The 21456-nt window shown below is 48.7% G+C and overlaps 1 protein-coding gene across 7 annotated transcripts in view; it reads right to left on the bottom strand.

The window, feature by feature from the left end:
• The window catches only part of DUSP22 (dual specificity phosphatase 22), a 69606-nt gene that overhangs the window by 7114 nt on the left and 41036 nt on the right, over positions 1-21456 (bottom strand). Inside the window, exons 4-9 of one of the 7 annotated variants that reach the window (XM_070244004.1) lie at positions 19932-19981; positions 12999-13058; positions 10318-10392; positions 7899-8070; positions 7340-7412; positions 5343-5595 (exon numbers count right to left, since the gene is read on the bottom strand). In XM_070244004.1, coding sequence (XP_070100105.1) covers positions 5558-5595; positions 7340-7412; positions 7899-8070; positions 10318-10392; positions 12999-13058; positions 19932-19981 — 468 coding nt within the window. In that variant the 3' untranslated portion in view covers positions 5343-5557. Of the gene's footprint in view, positions 1-2087; positions 3486-5342; positions 5596-6254; positions 7413-7898; positions 8071-10317; positions 10393-12998; positions 13059-19931; positions 19982-21456 lie in introns of those variants that run through there. The other 6 variants (XM_070244001.1, XM_005603518.4, XM_070244002.1 and 3 more) reach the window with 6 other exon arrangements.

Genomic DNA, 21456 nt, shown 5'->3' with positions numbered 1-21456 from the left:
CTCCTAGCACATGACAAGCCTCTCTAGGGACTCCCATTCTGAGGAAGCTCTCTGCCACTTGGGCCTCTCGCTGTGAAGGGCACACCCTTTGCAAAGCAGAAGGTGACATTTCTCTTGCACATGGAGAAGGCTTTGGATTTTTATTTTCCAAAAAGGCTCCCCATCAGTGTCTCGGGGAAACCCAGAGCCAACCAACAAAAGGCGAGCCTGCTCACCCAAAAGGACGCTTCCCGTCTGCACTGGTTTGGCCCCTTTGGGGGGTGGGCGCGTGAAGCTGAGGGCAGGCTGGCTTTGAGGGGAGAGGGACCAACACCATGTCAATGGCGTATTCTATTCGCATAGGTCGCTTGTCACTCACGTGTGTCCTGGAGGACTGAGCAGTTGGTGGAAAGGCCACTGTGAGCCAAGGTGGCCTCCTGGGGCTAAGAGGGGCAGATGGGCAAATGGTGTGATCAGCACTGTTTCCAAACTGAACCAAAGAACATTATTCCTAGAAGGAATTGTTAACTCCCCCAAAATCAGTTGTTTTCCTCCCACTCCTGTCTAGTTTTCTTAAACAGGTCTGTGTGTAAAGGATGTACTCAGATATACATTTGACCCCATTCAAAGTCTCTCCTACTGAACCGACCTCCAAACAAACGGTCAGCACCACACTCCGAACGCCGACTCCATGCTCTCGGGCACCTGCTAACAAAGCTCTGTTGACACCGGGCGCTACCAACTCAACGAGAAGCTTCAGGAAAATTAACTGTGAACTTCTGACTCTTTATGATCGCACTTTGTATAGAGACCTAGAGCCAAAAAAACCCAGACTCGCAGATGTTCAACGAGGTCCTGGCAACAATTTCCCCCGATGGAAAGAGGCGCGGAGCCAGCACCCGCAGCCTTCGGTCAGACGTGTCCTAAGCCACACCCAGCAGGCTCACTGTGATACTAGCTGAGATAGTCGCGTCCCAGTACTGCAGTCACACGGCTCAAAACCTCCACGGGGGCAGGAAAACCAGAGAGCCGAGCGTCAAGATCTCTCTGCATGATGCAACACAGCCCGTGTGTCACCCAGGCCTGACACGCCCGAGGCCTAAGGAGACCCCATTAAATCCTAAGAAGGGAACAAGGGACATGCTGCAGCCTCCGGAGACAAGTCAAAGGCAGGTTTTTTTTTCTCAGTTTCTCCCTTTCTCCGGGCAATAAAAAGGAAAGGGAAGAGGAACTTCCCTCTTGAAGTCGTGGTGATTTCTTGTTAAGTACATATATAAATACAGACGTGTTGAAAGCACATTCTTAATAAAATTATTAATAACTCAAGGTCAGGATGGGAGGAGTCATCTGCTGCGGGATCACAGGGTCTGGTTTTTAGTGTGTTCCCTATTTTTATGACTTGACGCTGGTGTGCAGAGCGGCCCTTCGTGACCAGCTCTGATGGTGCAACACAGGTTCTGATGTTTCCCCGGACGCCCAGGTACCTGAGCTCCACACGCCCCTTGACACTGCACACGTGACTCCCCTGAAGGCTAAGGATTTCTCTAAACTAAAATTAAAAAACAATAAAACACAGCTGTGTGTGTGCGGGCACGGGCGCACACATACACACCCCAATCACCAAATTTATAGGTTGTCTTTATAACGTGAAACAGGCCCAGAAGCTGGAAGTAGGGTTCCCTCTTGAAACAGAAAACTAGAAAGAACCAGCACCCAACAAATAAAAAAAAAAGCCACTAGTAGGAACCCATCCTCAGGGAAAAGCATAAATGCTGTTGAGGACACATGATGACACCCAAGGTTAAAGAAGGTGCTCAGAAAAACAGGATTTCACTCAAAGAATTACCTTGGGCAGAGAGATAGATAAACAGGGTGGTCTGCCCAGAACCCAGGAAAGGGCTCCAGGGGGCCAGCAGGAGCCTCGCTCAACAGAAGAGACTGCAGGCCGGCTGACACACTGCTCAGGTGTGCTATGGCCACGAAAGCACTCCAACCGTGGACACGCCAGACCAGGGCACCCCCCCCCCCCCCGCCCCCAGGCTCTCAGCTTCATGTCCACACTCACAGCACAATGCCCAGTGACTAATCTGGCTTCCCAAAAATCTTCATTTTTTTAAATGATTTAAAAGATGTTTTACTCCATTTTTTTTCAGCTTTATTGAGATACAATTGACATACAACATTGTGTAAGTTTAGGGTGTACAATGTATTGATTTCCAAAAATCTTGATAATGAAAGAGAGATAGCCTGGCTAGGGAATAAAATTAGTCTTCATAAAGCTAATGTTTTATCTTTCACAATAAATGAAGAAATTGGACATCCGAATTCTACCTTGTTGCAAGTCTGGTTCCTGGGAGTCCGTTCTGGGTGCAGGGGCACACTTGAGCACCTAATCGGCAAAGCTGGGTCACACCCAGAGACAAACCTCTTGGAGGCCCAGGGTCTAGCGCCCCCTGAAATCTAACCTTGACACTGCAGAGCCCACACACCGTCATGGCGCAGGAAGATGCTGACACAAAGGACCACTGTGTTGGAAGCAAGATTCAGAGTGTGGCACGGCCACCAAGCCCTTAGTGCTCCACGTTCCACCCGGCACCGAGAGTGCTTGCTTCTCCCTCCCCAGCCTCCCTCAAGTCCACCAGCCTCCTCAGCCCCTCTGCACCCCCACACCACGGCCTGCTCTCTATCACCTGGACGGCCGTAACAACCCCTTCTCCACCCATGCAGATCCTGGTGCCTGCTGGCCCAGCTCGCTCAGCAAGCCCCCCACCTCTGACTCCATGTCCTCAGAAGGCGTTCACACTGCTTATAAGGCTCCAAGCTGGGAATCAGACCTGTGGGAAACTGGCAGGGCCCCTGACCTCTGAGCTCGGTTGCTCCAAGGGCTGGTGTGAGAAGTAACCAGTTACTGTACAGCAGGTACTGGGCACACAGTGACAGGCTGCCATGATAACAGCCTGGCCAACAGGCCTCAGCTTGTGTCCGCACCACTCACAGTGTTGCCCCCCCCTAGTGCTCGCTCTGGTCATAAAAGTGACTTTGGGTTGCCCCAGCACGCTCTGCTCTCTGGTGCCACCACACACGTGCTGGGCCTCTGCTGGACCCCATCCTCCCTCTGTGCCCAGCTAATTCTAGCACTTATGCTTCAGTTCTCCCATAGCTGTTACTTTTTCTGAGATGCCTTCCCTGAACACCACATTCCTCATCCCAAAACTGGAATGGTGTGTCCCTATTTCCTTCCCACACAGTACGGAGAGCACCTATGGTAGTCCTTATGACCTGCTCTGTAACTGCCAATTTTCCTAACTGCCAACCCACCAAATGACAGTCTTTCCGGGCATCAGGAATATGTCTGTGCATCCTGCCTGAGTCCCAAGGCGCCTGCTCTGATGAACATGCATTTGTCAAAGGAAGGAGCAAAGAACTGAATGGAGTGGAGGTAAGCGCAGGTGGCCAGTTAACTCCTCCATTGTAGGCATGATTCTGAGTTCCAGGCTGGAACAGATCTGTGTTCAAAGAAAATCAAAGAAAAAATAGCCTAAGAAAACTGCCTTGGGCCACGACCACCTCATCCAACCAGCCAAGGCCCTCGAGGCAGGGGGAGCTCACCATCCTCATCTCCAGGGTGACCCCACATGGCTGGTCTGGTCACAGACAGAGAAGGCGCCTCTGCCTCTAACATCTAAACATGGGCAACACCATTCACAGGACCATCCATGGGCTTGCAGAGAAGACAAGAATGGACCACCATCCCACAGTGGCCCAAAACAAACTCCCCTGAGACGGGGGGAAGCAGCCAAACAGAGGTCCCGCTTGGACAGCCTGGTGGCCCTGCTGCAGCATGCCGGCTCTCTGCTCGGCCTCAGCCTTGGCAGCAGAGCCTCACACAGCTCTCGGGGCGTAGCCGGTGGCTCGGCCCCTGCCTCTCACCCTGTCCACTAATTTAAAATCAAAAGATCCAGGTTCAAGCAAAGCAGTGCTAACATTTTCAGTTTTCAGTGTGTTTCTTGGCCTCTCTGAGCCTCAGGTCGGGGTGACAGTTCGTGACCTGCAGGGCACCAATTATTAGGGGGTTATTGTTGGTGCCAGATCTGGTCCTGCAGCAAGAAGAGGTGGATGGGGAAGGACGTCAGGCCACGAGGGATGAGTGACCGTACTGGATTGTGGCCAGAAAAGGTATTTTCCTAATGCTGTTGCCTCCTGCCCTACACACAACATGCAGGTCTTCCGGAGGTTGTGCACTCAGCCTTGGCTGCTGCTCCTGAGTTTCCACAGAGACAAGGTTCTGGCGCATCCCCACAGTGGGAAATGGAGGCATCTGACGGCTTCTAGGTCTGGCACACGGGAGTGCTCAGAGGCACCTACAACTGGATTATCTGTGTTATACCCAGGAAGCCTGGTAAGTCAGGATAAGCATTTTAATGCCCCAAACTGATCAGTGCTCATCATCTCACACACATCAGGGGCTGCTGCCAGCACAGAAGGTCCTCTTTGCCCCAGTACATAGCTCCCAGACCCTCCCCTGAGCTTCCCTGCACCAGAAACAGAAACAGAATATATGTGAAGCCTGCCACCTAGAGTCGAAGGGTCCATGGATTAGCTCCTGCGTCTACCTGCCTTTAGTTCAAGCCGAACTATCCTTGAAGTAGAAAGTTAAATTTCCCTCTTTCCCCACTAGGTTTAGACAAGGAAAATTTAGGAAATCGACTTAAATTGCTCCTCAGTTCAGTTTGTGTTCCTTCAAATTAAAAGCTGAATCTGGAATCAGAATAACTGCATCCAGCAACGTGCAGCACATGTTAAAGGAGACCCGGGACGCACACCCCACGGTGATGCAGTGATTCCAGGGGTGCTGAGCATTCACTTCCCACATACGCAGGCAAAACATCACTCCCATATCCAATTTCTCTCTGCTCACATTGAGGATCAATTTTTCTCTCATGGAGAAATTAATTCACTTTTCCTAGTGTCCACCGCACTGCCTTCTGGAGGAAAATAACAGCCTCTAAAATGAAACCAGCATTAGGAGGAGCAGCTCTAAACCTGCTCCAGGACCCTGGAGGCAGAAACACGCGCACACCTCAGCCAAGGAAGAACACGCCGCCAGGAAGGTCAGTGCGGCGGGCTGCCCTTTAGCAACAAAAATGTGTGCGTTTGGCAAATGCCACCGTGGAAAACACAAACCAGGGATAAAAGACACACCGAGAGCTATTTCCCAAACTGGGAAATTTAAGAACACACGAACAGAGTTTACGCAGCGGCAGCAGGATCCTCATGAGAGCAATCTCATTAAGACACGGTAACCAAAACAGCGCTTTGTAGGTGTTCAGGTTAAGGTTAAAAAAATAGCTGCAGCAGCGGGGTTAAGGTAAAAATGTTTTATCTTGCTAAAGAGTATCCTTCGCTCTCAGCGTATTACAACACAATTACACGTGTATTCAATTTAAAGTGAAAAACAAGTTTACAAATCACTTCTGGATACTTGAAAATAAACACTAGGTTGAATTTCTTTTTGGCAGCGCCAGCCTAAGCTCTGTAGCTTTGCAACATTTCAGAAACTTCAGGCACATTACAGTTGTCAGAGAAAGGCCCGGCGCTTCAGAATTCCCGGGGTGGCTGTGAAGAAAGAACATTCCCGGCAACAAATATGAAACAACTCAGGACCTGCGGGGTACAGCCCTAAGTACTCTTCCTGTTAACATATTTACATTTCTTTTTGGTTTAAGGAAAAAAATGCACTTTACAGGGAAACTGTTTCAGCTGTTGATGGATGACTCTACAACCACATTTCCCTTTCTCACTGTATGTCTGGGGCCTGTATGTGAGGACAGAGTCAGGCAGCTCCATTCTCCCTGGTCCCCAAGGACCTCACCTGTGACACTCCCTCTACAAGCACAGGAAGACTGTTCTTCTTATTCAGGGGCTCTTTTTGTGGTGGAATTTGGAAAAACTGGGTTCCAACATCTTTTTAGGGAGACGCCAAGTATACTTTTCCATTCTTGTGGCTCTGCGTGCTTAAACAATCTGAGTGGCACAGAGGAATGGACCACAGAGTTGCTCACAGTATCCCAGGATGCCAGCTGCCCAAGCTGCAAACTGCAGACGCTCTTCTGGCCTCCGTCTGCATGTGGAATTTTACCCACCAGAAAGCATCATCAGAGCCCAAATCAGATACTTTAAACAGCTCAATGATGCTTTCCCTTTGGCTTCAAAAGCAATCATGACCAAACATTTTCAACCATGAAGCACAGTTGATTGGAATAATGAAAAACACCTTTTCAAAAAACATTTAATGAGGTAGCTGAGATCAAATATCAAAGCCACAGCATGTACACAGGTGCTTAGTGAGCGCTCAGCATTTTTACAGGTATTTTTAATGCAAACTGCTACAATGCCTAATAAATGCTCTTTCTTCTAAATTCCTGAGGGAGCATGCAAACTTGGCCAGAGGCCCCTGCAGAATGAGAGCAGCGGGAAGCTGGAGCAGGGAAGCTGGACAGGAGGAAGAGGAGGGCGTCTGGGCATACAGCTTTGGCTGAAGAGGTAGTGCTCCCCGTGGAACTAAAACGCAGTGGGTGCCACAGAGAACAGACACCAAGTGAGGACAGATGGGCTGAAAAGGTGGCCTTGACTCTAGGCAGCAAGGAACCGCAGCCTGGGGCACTCTCATTAACACTGAGGCGACGTCAGAGCACCCATCCTTCCACGGCCCCTGGAACCACCCTCAGGAGGGAGTCTGGCCTCCTGCTGCCCCTCTTGTGGCCACCCTGGGTTCTGGGAAGGCCGCCGCTTGCAGCTGCTCGGCCTCCCCTTGAGTTCTCCTCGCTGTCTGCTCACACGCACAGGCTGCTTCTGGCTGAGCAGCTTTTTGGATGTCAACTTCAAATGCCTTCCACGTGGAGTCTTGCACAAAGGGAAAGGTGGCAATACCAACCCTGGCAGTGTGGATTTTGTGACTGTTTCAGCAACGTGAACATTCAGAGTTTACACACACACACACACAGATGCGCACACACGCGTGCACACGCGGAGGTGCCAGGCAGCAGTGCAGCAAGCTCAGGTGGGGCAGGAGTGGGCAGGTCACAGGGCCTGGGGCAGGGCTGGGGAGGGCTGGGGAAGGAACCCGGCTCCACCTTCGCCACCCTCCCTTTCCTGCCCTGGAAGCGGCAGCCAGCACAGCAGGGTACCAGCAGGAACACAGGGAGGACAAGCGGCGGGAAGGGGAAAGGCAGGCCGCAAACGGCTCTGCATTAGGTCTCCGTCATGTAGTTGCTGAAGGCCAGAGGAGGCACGGCCTGAAAGCTGCTCCACCGCCTCGCGCCAGGCTGGGACTCCACGCGCCCTTGCTCTTTATATTTACCCAGGATGTTTCTGGCTTCTTCTGCATCCCGCAAAGGGCTCTCTCCATATTCTTCCTTCAGCCACTGCCGGTACTGGAAAAGTAGGAAACAAAACCAAAATGTCACACACAACCCCCTGAATCCCCATAGGCATTTCACCTCTTACTTAATGGTACCAACTTGGCCACATACAAACAGGGAAATAAGTGGGCATTGGACAATCATAGTTCTGTGGTTGGCCAGCCAGGGTCAAGCAAGAGAAATAACTGCTTCTTCAAGGTTTTGGCCTGAGGACATGAAAGCAAGCCAAACCAAGAAAGGCACTTGACCCAAAGGGAGAGAAAGAGAAACTAACACAGGGCCTAAAGAAAAGGATAAGGGGTGACATCCTGTGGCTGCGGCTGGTGAACTACAGCCCAGTGACAACTGCAGTGGGGATCCAGGTGGGCCATCGTTGGACCAGACAACCTCTGTGGGTCTTTCCAACTCTAGTTGCGATGATTCCAGGTGTGTACAGAAAGACTGAGGCATCTTCTCCGGGGCTGCTGCCTACGTTACCAAAGTCCCCTGGTGTGTTACCTGGTGCACTTCATGCTTCTCAAAGTCCTGGAGCTGTCTCTGGAAGCCCAGGTTGGGGTTGGCACAGGACCTCCCTGCACGCACCGTGTGCAGGGCGTCTTCCCAGCCAAAGTCGGTGACGGTCATGATGTAGGCAATCACCAGAGTCACGCTCCTGGAGACGCCGGCCAGGCTGCGGGGCCAGGAGAACGACACATGGGCAAGACACGTTTAGGTTCACAAGTCTACCTCCCGATCTGTCTGGAGCAGGGGATTCTGTGGACCCCATTTTCCCAAGTCTTCCCGCCTTGGCTTATGAGCAAACAGCAAGCCAGCACGTTACTAGGAAATTACTCAGAAACATACGCACTGCCCTCCGCTTTACGACGCTTGAATCTCAGGCATCCTTTATCTGTGTTAGCCTCATTTTTTATTGATTTTTCACTGGCTATGGCTCTGGGCACTTCAGTTTCCTGATTCTGTATTGTTCCTGAGCCTTTCTTCAGATATTCTCTATTTCCCCAAACAGATAAAATTACGAAAGCACAGCAAGGGAACTGAGGGTCTGAGATCTACACAGTAAATCCATCCATAAGCTAAGCAGTGGAGAAGCCTTCATGTTTAAAAGTCTGGTTTTCTTAGGTACATGAGGGCTAAATCCGAAACTTAAAAAAACATTAAATACAGAGGCCTCTACCACGTATTTCGTGTTCTTCTTGCCCTGACTAAGCAGAGGGCCAGCGTGGCACACTCGGCCTGCTGTGAGCTGCGGGCCAAGTGGCCGCTCTGCAGGCAGCAGCGGTTGCCTATCTCGAACAGGCTGAGTAAGGGGACCAATTTTAAATGCGTATGCAAATTAAGGCGGTCACAGAAAGGCTGTGCTGTGTCAGACTTAGAGTGGTCTAGCAACGGTTTAAGACGGGGAAGTTTAGCCAATTTCTCATTTTTAGACAAGCCTGTCTTCAGATTTACACAACTGTATGAAATACGAATTCCTAGAATATCAGGCCCACACATATTCAAATATAAATAATAATAATAATAATAAAACACTCTCAAGTAGTGGCTCTTCCCTGCGGCTTTATATCAGCAATACTGAGAGAGCTTTTAAGAAACACATCCTCTTGGGCTGCAGCCCTGGAGATTCCGGCTCACCCGGAGCCACAGGAGCCCAGGCAGGGGTCTCAGAACTCCCGTTACAAGGCTTCACCTACACCCCCAAGCACTTTAAAGCAAATGAAAATGAATGTCACTTCAAAGCCTGCAATTTGTATTTATCACATGGCCTATCCTTTTTCAAAGTAAAATGAAAAATCACACCATTTCAAGAACTGTATAAAACTACAGAACACTATTTTTAAAGCAAAGCATCCTTGGCCCCCATTACAGGCTACTGGCCCTTAGAACAAATGACAGTTTTCATGAAAGGCTCTTCTGGATGCCATGCAATGGGTCCCCTCTGCCATGGCAGGACTGCCACCAGCCTTAGCAGCAACACTCCCCAGAAGACATCGCTTTGCATTTCTGGAGAGCCTTCACTACAACAGCAACTTCTCTGGGGGAACTCAAAAGATTAAGCTTTAAGTTAACTAAGATCAAGCCTCATCTGAGAGAGAGCCTGCACCTTAACAGACAGCAGAGCCCTGGCTCCAGAACACTGGCTGCTGGTTCCCTGGACACACTAGTTATCATATCATGAACACATGCTGCAATGAAAATGAGAGCCCACACTCACAGAGAGCTCACTATGTGCCAGGTGCGGAGCTGAGAGCCTTACGTGTGCTGTCCTTGGGTTACGTGTGTTATAACAGTGTGTGGGTACATATGCATACATATATCTACATGCCTAGCGTACAGCTGAATGCAGAACATATGATATACATATAATAGCTGTACATAAACTGTTTAAGAGACTATTCAGATCTTTTCAAAGCAAAGCAGTCAGCCAAACACACATAAAAGCCTCAATCTGTAAACAGAGAAGAAATGGTTATTTTGTTGTTAATAGTAATGCAGTGCAAACACCCATATGTGCAATCAAAATTCTCCAGAAAGAAACAATGTTCTGAAAGGCCACTGGAGTTTCAGGGGTGAGCCTACAGCCCCACGGCCTCAGAAGAGGCTGCTCTGGCAGAGCGGTAGATGGAGGCAGGAAAGGAACTTCTGTCCTCTGTAACCTCGACAGTCCCTACAGAAGTCCTAACTGCAAAAATGAAAATCCTAAGTGAAAATGAAAAAAAGCATTGTAGGCTTCTCCTTCAACAAGAGCAAATGATGACTAACAGACAGCAAGGGTCAGGGAGGATGTGTGCTCGGGGGTGGGGGGGAATGTAGAGAAAACTATTAGATGAAATAATTAATCACACACAGAAAAACACACGATGAGAAGTCAAGCTGAGCAGAACACACTAAGCTATTATTATGCAAGAGACGTACATACCAGTGTACAAGACAGCCCTCGCCCCTGAGCCGGCACTCATGAATGAATTTAATGCTCTCTTTGAAATGTCTTGTCCTGGGGGAGAAAAAAAGAGAGAAGTGACATCTCTCTACTTTACTCAACATATGATGAAAAGAAAAATCCACCTGAGGTTTCTTGAAAAGGTCTCAGAGTCCCACAGCTTCAAAACCCTGGTCACACTGTCTGGGGCCAGAGCTGCCTCAAGCTGTAGAATCCATCACACACAACACTGAGGCCCGGGGAAGGCTGCCCATCTTCTGGGATTTTCAGAATTTCTCTGCAAGGAATCCCTGAAACACACAGCTGCCACTGACTTGGGGGAGAGTGATCTGCCCATCCCTGTGGTCAGTCTGGGCCCCTTGACACTAGCAGCATGCCAGTGCCCCACACAGATGACCCACACACCAGCTGCGAGCAGTCACAGCCATCCAGGTGAGGAAGGTGCCCTCACCATGTCGCTCCCCAAGTCCTAAAAGCCAGTGTCCTTCTGATAATCTGAAAACCCAGTAATCCACTCCCATCTCGGTCTCCTTTGACTTCCGTAGGTCCAGTCTGCATGTCACTGAGGAGCTGTGGGGAAACGGAAATGGCAGCTCTGACCCCTGCTTGGCCACCAACTGGCTGTGTGCCCTTGGGAAAGGCACTTATCTTCCCCTAACCTCACTTATAAAGGGAATAATATCTTACAGGGTGGGGTGAGGTAATGCACGCCGGGCTGCTCTACAAACCCCAAAGTCCTCTAAGGCGACAGGACCATGGCCCGCCCTCCTTCTGGCTGCCCCTCCTCCCAGAACCTGCCCATGTAGCACGTGGACATCGGCATCCATCGGGTTCTAGACTGGCTGGCGGGTTAAGTGCAAGTACTCTGAGAGGACCCACAGAGTACATGTGTGCTTTTCGATGTCTTCTACCTTTGAATGGTTTATAAAGCAGCAAACTATCTAAGTTACCCACGGACTAAATTCACTTCCCTTAAATACTGATTGAGTATTGACAATCTACTGGGGACTCTGGTAAGCTGCAACAGATTCAGGGATGAATAAGATGTAGGCCCCACTGCACAAACTAGGTCTACTTTCTCCTGAGGGCAGACAGGGCAAATGAGTTTAATAAGAATGGGAAATGCAGGTGTGGGAAAGCAAACTCAGCCAGGTATTGACTGCAGAAGAAACTCAGCCGCCGAGGGGTAAGTGCCCAGCTGCATGAGGGCAGGCGGGCGACAAGGAAAGTGTCAGTGCACACGCACGCACACCACTGTAGCCAAACACAAGGCATGATGTCAGCACGCGTGCAGAGACCTAAACCCAAGGACTCCAGACTCTCAGCTGAAATCTCTACCTACCAGAACACTGCGAGTGGAGCCACCGCTAATTCTCCTAGGGACAGATGCTCCCCATGCAGACTTATAAAGTGACTCGGGGCATTCAACTCTACTCCCAAACACTGGCTTGGCATAAGCAGGTAAGACAAGACTCCTGCTGTGACCTGAAATCTGAGTGTTAGTCCTGAAAGAGTCCTCATGGCAGGGCTGTGAAGCAGAAAGCCCTGGGGGGGGCCGGGCAGTGAGCAGACTGCACTGGGATGGAGGGGTGTGGGCACTTGGGGGATGTGACCGGGAGAAGCCCAGCCCCAGGGCAAGGCGCTGCAGGCAGGAGGGAAGGCTCTGTGCCATCAGAGCTCCCCGCTCGAGAGAAACCCACAATCTGGAGTTCGCAGCGAAGCTTCTGATTCCGGAACCATGGCAGACCTCCAGTTCTGACTGTGTGTGGGGCAGCAAAGTGCCCAGACCCTCAGGATATGCCATCTTCCCTCCAGCTCCAGCCCCAAAGAACACAGGGGAGGCAGTGGGCTGGGGGCATCTAGAAATGTCTTCACTTCCTGATGAAAAGAAAGCTATCAGGCCCGGCCCCGAGGCTGAGTGGTTACAGTTCCGGGCACTCCGCGTCAGCGGCCCAGGTTCGTGAGTTCGGATCCTGGGCACAGGCCTACTCTACTCACTAGCCACGCAGTGCAGGAGTCGCACATGCAACACAGAGGAAGACGGGCACAGGTCTTAGTTCAGGGCTCATCTTTCTCGGCAAAAAAGAAAAGAAAAGAAGAGAAAGCTGTCTATCTCCGCCCCAGTCTTTGTGCCAGGGACTTGCAGTGAGCGCCACACCAAGCTGCGTCAGCTGCCCACCAGCAAGGCAACGGCCCAGGGTGAAAGAACGGCAGCGAGGGGCACTGTGGGCTGCCCAGGCCCGGCAGCCCCGCCTCCAGGCTTCATGGTCACAGAGTGAAGTAAATAAATGTCTTTATAACTTAAAACAGTGTTAACCAGATATCCTGTTACTTATAGCCAAACACAACCTACCTGACATCAGCAACTAATTCAACAGTTTGAAAGACAGTGAGCCAACTGGCCTGGCCTAGGAGCGGTTACAGGCTGCCATCTACGGTCTGCTTTATGGTTTATGCAGTGTGGGGTGTCCTCCTCCGCAGGCCATTGCAGATGGCAGACAGGCCAGAGCGGGTCGGTAAGTTCGCTGTAGGCTCCAGGCCAGGCCAGGCCCCCCAAAACCCAGGGCTCACCCCTGACTGTAGGCCAGCAGCTGAGGGGTGCAGCTGGACGGCACACGCCTTTGTCCACCAGGCCTCCCACACTGGGGCCCTGTCCGCACCTGCAGCCCATGCTCTTGCCTGTCCTTTGTGGGTCTCCTTCTGGTCGGCGAGAGCTGCATCTGAGACAAGACAGGCAGGGAAGAAGATAGCAACCAGAAAAGGAAAAGCGAATCTAGAAACGAATGACAACCGCCTGAGTCAGTGAGCAAACCACAGATGGCTTCTGAGTACACTGCGGCGGCACCAGTGACGTGAGGGCCAGCAGTCCCCTCCAGGCGGACAGGGCTTGGTGTCTTGGGTACGTGGTCAGTGCTGTGGAGCTCACCAAGATCTCCACATGTGAATGACAAGTGAATCCCTTTACTGAAACCTGAGAGTGGGAACAACTCTGTATATCTGGCTTTTATTCCTGCATGTCCTAAACCACACGTACGATGAAACCCAAGTCTTATATTGTGGAGTCAGCCTTGCCACATCTCTAAACAAGAGAGTGGGCGTGGGGGTGTGGTCAGGAGGGCAACACCCAGACCCGCGAGCCCAGAGCGAGTGTGAAGGAGGTGAGGAGCCAGGGAAGTCCTGAGGAGGCGCCCCTCCCCACCCCAACCGGCCAGCTTTCCCTCGCTCAGTTGTCTACACCAAGTGTTAAACCCAGGATAAACCCACGGACAGCCCCTGTCCACCACTGGGTTGGGGTGGCAGCATCCGTGAGGGTGCTGCTGATGGCCCCGACCTCGGAGTGTAACGACGCCCACGAAGGGGTGGCGCAGAGCCCCACCACGAAGCTTGACTCATGAACGCAACTGGCGCAAGGCCAGGCCAGGCAGACGTTCCTAGAAGAGCCTTTTCCAAGAACGGCAGGAGGCAGGCTCGGCACTGCTGCCTGGGTGCGCTGCAGGCAGTGGGGGTTATTTCCAGGGAAGCTAATGACATAAGCCCAAGCCCTGGTCACTGAACTCCCTCCTCCACAGTGGGAAATACCCGCGGCTCCAGTCCTCGCATTGCTCAACTCTCCAACGGGAAGCAGAAGCAAATCTGGAGCCCCATCCACCACAAGCTGTTTCAATGAACACAGCAGCTTCCCTATTCCTCTTCGTTTTGTTTCTCTTCACTTTGTACCTTTACTTCCATATCAAGACGTGGAGTAAGGTCTGTTCGAGGAAAGCCTGCTGGGCTCATCCACAGGGAAGCACGACCTACAGGAGTGTCACAAACTCACCCCATAGTGCCTGCTGCTGCCGACATCCAGAGAGAACACCCCGAGGGGTAGAGAAGGGCGCTTCCGATGAGAGGTGTCCTCCACAAACAGCCAGCGCTGCCATCGTCCCCTTCCTCCTCCTCACTCTGTGCTGGCTCTCCTCACTGATCAGTGCACCCAACCCCTCACCCCTCATCCAGAGGCTAAGAGCCAGGACCAGCCAGGTTTTCCTGACCTTCAGAGGGTTCACAAAAACCATGGTGGACAGATGGAGCAAAACCACATCACACAATGCTCATTTGTTGAGGCTGAACAATTCCTCCTTACTCCAAGCCTGCAAGATTTGGAGGTTGTGATCCCCACTGTGGGATCTGAGGCAGTCCTGTCCTGCTGAGAACTCTGCTTGTCTGAACAGGAGCCCAGGGGTCTGGCCAAGTACCTGGAAGGGCAGCTGGGCTTACCCCAAAGCCAGCAGGACCAGACCAGGTTGTACTGACAGCAAAAGCCACGAGATCCAGGATGCTTCTCCTTCCCCCAACAGAGTATGAATATGTGTGTATATGTGTGCATGTCTGTGTATATATATGAAAGCAAAACAGAGAAACACAGGAAAGGCAAGTACCCTTAGAATTTTTTTCCTCAGAAAGCAATGCTTAAAAAAAAGGCAAATGAGTGAAGTCTTCTGTCTGAGCCCAGTCCCTGGGAGGTGGACATGGACCAGAGAGTTGGTCCTCCTGGGGCAAACTCGGTGCAGGCCCCCAGGCCCTGAGCGGGCCCCTCCGGCCACACTGCCTGCGGGACTCTCGCATCCCCTGAAGAGAGCCGCGGAGAGTCTTCATCCGCATGGCACATGCGCGCAGCATTCAACACAGACCTGACAGGTATGCGAGCAATTCCCGAACTGGTATATTTTTTGCCCTGACAACATTTTTAAAAAATTGGGGGAATATATTTACTGTACTTTTCATTTTGCCAGATGAGGTCATTTTAAAAATGAACTAAGGAAAAAAACCTCTCTACCATCTACCACAATATCATTTCACAAAGAATAGTTCAACACTAAAAAAACAAGGAGGACAGAGTCTAAGACTGAAAAATAGTTCTTTAAGTTGAATAAGCAAAGTCTTATGAAAATAATATACGTTTTCTGCATATTTCTCACTTCTGTGGGCTGCAGAGTCCTCAGGAGTCATGCGTGAGCATGTGTGTATGTGTACACACATGAGTGTGCATCTCTGTCTGGAAGCAGGATTGTAGCACTCCAAGGGCCCATTTACCTCTGATCTTTCAAAACTGCTTTTTAATAATGAAAATAAAGAAAAATGTAGAAGTACAGAAGACACCAACTAAACTAAAGAAAACATACCCAAAAAGATAGGAAGGTAGATTAAAGGCAAGGAAGTTTTACTGATATTTTAATATCAGTATGAAACACTGTATTTTACACTCTCTGTATTGCTAATGCCTCTTCTGCCCACAAAAACCTCAAGAAATTTAGAGCCCGCTCGATTCTCAAACCACTGAAGGCCACACAGGCCGTCCTGTGCCGATGCGATGTCACCAACCGCACAGCACAGACCAGACTCCCCAGGACTCGGCAGAAGGAGAAGATGAAGAGAGACAATTATCCCCCTAACGATGTCTAAATACAAAACACCAATTTAATAAATATTAAACTGCCTGAATAAAATAAGCTACTATGCATCCAACCATTCACTCTCGGGATACATTAATATTCCTTATAGAGTGCAGACACAAAGTATAATCTTACTTGTGGAAATGCTTAGTGTTCATAAAAAACAGCTTTACTTATCTCACCTAATACTATAAAAATGATAGGTATTTTACAGATGAGAGAAATGACTTGCCTAAGAAAGCACAGAGAGAAAGGAAAACCAAGTATTTCCAAAAGCCCTCATTCACTAACCCGCCCCACATCGGGATGTGGGGAACACTCAGTGCGTGTCACAAACCCTAGGATGCCTCTCATTGTGAGAAATCATGCAAAACGTACCAGCCCGGGTCTGTGGGGTTATTATGACTCTGAGAACTTGAACTTTCACATTTCCTGACTTTGCAAGGCAAGGTGGTTGGGGGAACTGAGCTAAAATTTTAATGTGCTAATGTTATCTCACCCAGGTTTCTGCATTTTAAATTCCTGGAAGGTCAGAAGGAGAGTTTGTGAGCATTAAGGCCAAGACAGAACACTGGCCTTTTTGGGCAACTGAATGCCAAGTGAAAGCAGGTAGTCTCAAAAGGTCACAAACCTCTCACCAAGCACAATTAGCACGAAGAATTCCTGTCGGCATAGGGATTTGTGCGGAAAGATTTAGGGTATAAAACCTTAAATTATATCCAGAGTTGGAAATAATTTTAAAAATCTGTAACCAGTTTAAAACAATAAGTGATACAGTTTACTAGAATTCGTCATTATAAACAGGAACTCTCAGGCATCAGGAATTAAAAGTGGCCGCACTAAAGAACTACTAGGTTTTAATTGTCGGGTTACCTAGAGCACATTTTCCAAGTGACGGACGCGATTTCTCTTGCTTTGTTAACCAGAGCACTAAGAATGTTTGTCTCTCGACCATCTACATTGGTTGACGATACAGAAAGTGAAGGTTTGGTGCCAGCCTTCACACGCTCCTCATGTTGGTGAGTACTAACTACGGGCTACCTGGAGTGAGGTAGGTCATGTAAACAGAGTCAAGGGTTCTGCCTGCCAACGTCCACAGTCTGATTCTATCATGAAAGCACGCTCACCTCAAAAGGCACGTTATGCTTTCCAGTGCAACATCCGTAACAGGTGAAGAGAAACTCAAGCTATTTCGTAGGCCCTCTCTCACCATAAATAGTACACCTAGATCCCCAACTTAACTCCACATCTCCACATAATGTCAGCAGAGCAAGAAATACTGATAGAATAATGGACATTTATGGGCCCAAACCCTCACTTATGCATAAACTTTGCTATGACTGATGGATTAAAAATAAGTTTCCCCAAAGAATCACACCAGGGCCTAAGAACATGACTTTTCTGCCTTTTGATGAGTTATGGTCTTGACTTCCTTTCCCAACTGAAAGAGAGGTCGCACTGTCGTAGATCTTCACTCAAAATAGCAGCAAGTTTCTTTCTGTCTTTCTCTGCAAGTTCTTTCTGTCATTTGCCCCAAACATGGATACAGTATTAACCTACCTGTTGAAACACGGTACCCACCCCCTACTTTCATCCAGATACAAGGAAAGTGTTAAAAGCCAAACCACACATCTCTGTACATACTTGGGACAGGAGAGAACTAACTCAAATCTAAGGGGCTAGTCCTCTGGCCCCAAGGTGACTGTGTTTGGGCTGGTTTTGCCAGAAGATTCGAACTGACCCATGAGACAGGAACTCAGAGCAGCAGCTGCTGCATTCTCTTGTCATGTGAGCACATCTTCCAAGTAACTGAAGTGGGCCTCCCGAGCACCAAAACTTATTTCCATTATCTTTTCTCTAACTCAAGATATGTTAATATACTTTGAGTAGAGTAAAAATATTCTTTTACTTTCAAAAGTCCTTGAGTTCACAGAGAACACTTCCACATACATGAACTCATCTCCAAAAATCCTGAAGGCAGGCATTTTTCAAATGAGACAACTAAAGTTCAGATGGGTTAAAATGACTTGTCCAAGGTGGATGGAACTGGTTTTAAATTTAAGACATCGAATGTCTAGGTTCACCGCTTTCTTGTCTATACAGTGTAGGACTGCTCAACACTCAATCTTCACTTGGTAAGTCAGAGTCATTGCCCTGGACATCAAGCACAGTGCTTGGCTCCATCAAAGCTGCAAAGTCCTGGAGGCAGCTCAAGTGTAGGTGGCCATGTGCCCTGACAACAAATGCCCAGGATGTGTTGCAATCTGATTCTTCCAAAGAGTCATATTGCCAGGCAGGTATTGACAAGCTCAACAGTATGTAAGAATCTCAGTTTGAGATAAGAGCAAAGCAACCATTCTAAAAATAGCCACCAAAACACAGGCAGAAGATTGCTATGGTCTTCAGAGAAAGGCAGTGGCTCACTTCCTTCCGTACACACATGCCCTTCCAACCACTTCTGTTTCTTGACACGACTAGTAACCAAGGAAGTTCTCTAGCGCTTCTCCTCCGCCTTCCCGACCCAGGCTACTGGTTTGCCTAGAGATCCCAGTAAAATCTCTCCTCCACCATCCTCAATCAGAAAAAATGACTTATTTCTGTGAGATATGGAGAGCTAGTATGGAAGCACAGGCCTCAGCAGAATTATTTGCCCCCTCCCAACCCACCTCTCCTTGTCCTGGTCTAAGTCTATACCCGCCGGCCCCTGCTCTACTCCTACTCTGCCCCACATAAATCCATCTCACTCCAGCCCCATTTTTTTTTTCCAATAGGCAGATCTCACAAAATCATTGCATAACCTGTGATTTCTCTGCTCTCCAACAGTGAAAAACTAAGGCTGGCTGATGTTCTGGGATTCAGCAGTTTTTGGAGAGGCTGGACACTTGGGGTAGCAAACATAACACTGTGAGGTCTGTACCTCTGATTTGTAGGATTTGTAGGCCATAGAGCTTGAGAATCACGAAGGATGAATCCTCACTCCCAGATTTGCAAACACCATCAAAGCTTATAACTTCCCTGATGAAATGCAGTCACATGTAATTCTAGGAGGGTTGTTGTGTCTGACCTCCAACGCCCAACACAAGGCCAGCCTGAGAAGCAGAGGCTGGGGGCCACTGGATGCACTGAATGGCCAGAACTTCTTCTGCCCCAGCCTGTCAGCCTGCGAGGTCCAATTCCAAGCTTCAGTACAACTTTCAGCCAAGTCATGGTCTTTCTGGGGCACTTCTGAACACAGAAGGGTGTGAATGTTAAAGCCGTCACTGCCAAGCATCTGCAGAGCCCCACTCTGGCAAAGCCCAGCCCCGAGAGTCCCCACACAACTGCCGGCATTTGGCCAGAGGAGCAGTTATGAATTCCTCTCTATAGGGGCAAACAGAGTGAATATGGCATCAAAGATGTATTCAGCTGTGAGGAAACAAGGACTGGACTTTCCCAAACTAGAAAGACCTGTTCGCTCAGCTCAGACAGGCTGGAGAACTGCACTGTGCCATGTGGAGGCTGCCGCCACTGGGAGCTGTTGAGCGCTTGAAGCGAAGCTGGTCCAAGCTGAGATGCGCTGCAAGCGTAAAAACTCATACCAGATTTTGAAGACTTAGTATGAAAAAAACAGATGTAGAATATCTCAATTTTTTTGTGTGTTGAGCATATGTTGAAATGATAGTATTCTGCATATATTGGGTTAAACAAAGCATATTACTAAAACTTTTGTCACCTGTTTTTTGTTTTGTTTTTTTTTTTTTACTTTTTTTAACGTGGCTCCTAGAAAACTTAAAATTACGTGTGTGGCTTGCATTTGCGGCTCATATCTATTTCTATTTGACAGTGCTACTTCAGACAAAACCCAACAGCTCCTTTAAGCGTTTGCTTTTAGAGAAAGGATGAACATGCTAAAGCTTTGCTTTGAGGGTCCTTTTACAAATTAGACTCTTTGAGTAGACTCCCGTCAGTGGGCGTTGCACAAGAAGCGCACCTCCAGCTCTGGCACTGCCCACGTGGCAGCACAGCCGGCTGTGGCCTCACGGCTCCCCGCGGGGTGGCAGCTGTGCATGGGAGCAGGGGTCCCATAGGCTCCAAAGACTGTACAGTCCTTAACTTATTTGACTTTATAGTCCTTTATTCATTTTTAATATCTCCAAATAACACAGGGAAAAAAACACTTACAGGTTTTGAGATGGTGAATCCGCTGCTGGAATGCACAGGTATTTAACCCCCTGTAGAATGATAAAAAATAAAACAAAATAAAAAGATGATACTCAGTGGAGTAAAATATTTAAAGGAACTATTTACTCAGGTCAAAAAATAAAAAATAAAAAGGAGAAGTTTTTCACTCATCTTTTGTTGCCAAGGAACTGGGGAAAAACTCTTTAATTAAGGTTCCTGGTATTTTCCACGACCATGCACACAAATATTCACACTCTAGTTTGCAAACAGTTTGTAGGTTAGACAGTGTTCATCAAAAAAGTGAAATAATTGAGTATTTTCCAGTAAGCGTCAACAAATTCCAGAACTATCATCTCAGAGAGCTGTTCACATATTCCACATTTTTCATCTATTTCATTTAGGGTCCTAAATGGCCAAAAAGGAAGCACTGTTAGTAAAAACCTTAACACGATGACTAAAAACTATAATGCTAGCTACAGTTTCCTCGTCCAGTTTCAGCATGAGGAGAGCCACCGTTCACTGATGCACTGGGAGAAGCTTTACACATTGGAAAAACAATTTATTTTGCTTGCTTTTCAGAAAAGTAAAAGTTTGTGTACCAAACTAATACATTTTTTAAAAAAGAATGGTTAGATTTGAAAAAAAAATGAACTTGACATAGGTCTCTATAAAAATCTATAAAAAATGTTTAAGTAAATTCATGCTACAGAAAATCATGCTAAATCTGAGTTTTAATGAAACAAAATCTGGTTGTTTCTTCCTGAGCGGGATTTAGAGTACAGTTCAAAAGGTCTTCAATGCCAAGTAAAAATACAGAATCCAGAAATGTCAGGGACCTTTGCAAAAGAATATGGTTTCCTGAAGACCTCCATGGACCCTTTCTAAGCCCTCCTCTCTTTTTTTTTTGGAGGAAGATTAGCCCTGAGCTAACTGCTGCCCATCCTCCTCTTTTTGCTGAGGAAGCCTGGCCCTGAGCTAACATCCATGCCCATCCTCATCCACTTCATATGTGGGATGCCTACCACAGCATGGCTTGCCAAGCGGTGCCATGTCCGCACCCGGGATCCAAACCGGCGAACCCCAGGCCGCCGAGAAGCGGAACGTGCGCACTTAACCGCTGCACCACCAGGCTGGCCCCTAAGTCCTCCTCTCTTGATAGCCTAATCTCTTAGGATCTTGCTGCTGCTGCATCATGGATAGTAAGTGGGGGAACACATCAGAAGCTAGAAAAATAACCCACCTACAAGAGTAAATGATGGAAAAATATTCAGAATCGCAGTACGACAACCACAAGTCCCTCAGCAGATACATCACAAAATAATTTGTCTCCCAGAATTCTTTGAAAATCTTTTGCAGTTGATCATTACAATTTTACTGTTAACTCATATCATTAGGGATCTCTGTGCCGTATCTGCCAAGGGAGTCTTGTGAGCAACACTGGAATTTGTGGCTGCCCCGAACCCTGCCACACCACCACATCTGATACTTTCCCACATTGAGAATCCCACTTTTCCAATACAGAATC

Source organism: Equus caballus, chromosome 20, assembly GCF_041296265.1.
Source record: "Equus caballus isolate H_3958 breed thoroughbred chromosome 20, TB-T2T, whole genome shotgun sequence".
Taxonomy (NCBI): domain Eukaryota; kingdom Metazoa; phylum Chordata; class Mammalia; order Perissodactyla; family Equidae; genus Equus; species Equus caballus.
The sequence above is the reverse complement of the archived record's forward strand: the minus strand, read 5'-3'. Positions and strand labels throughout refer to the sequence as shown.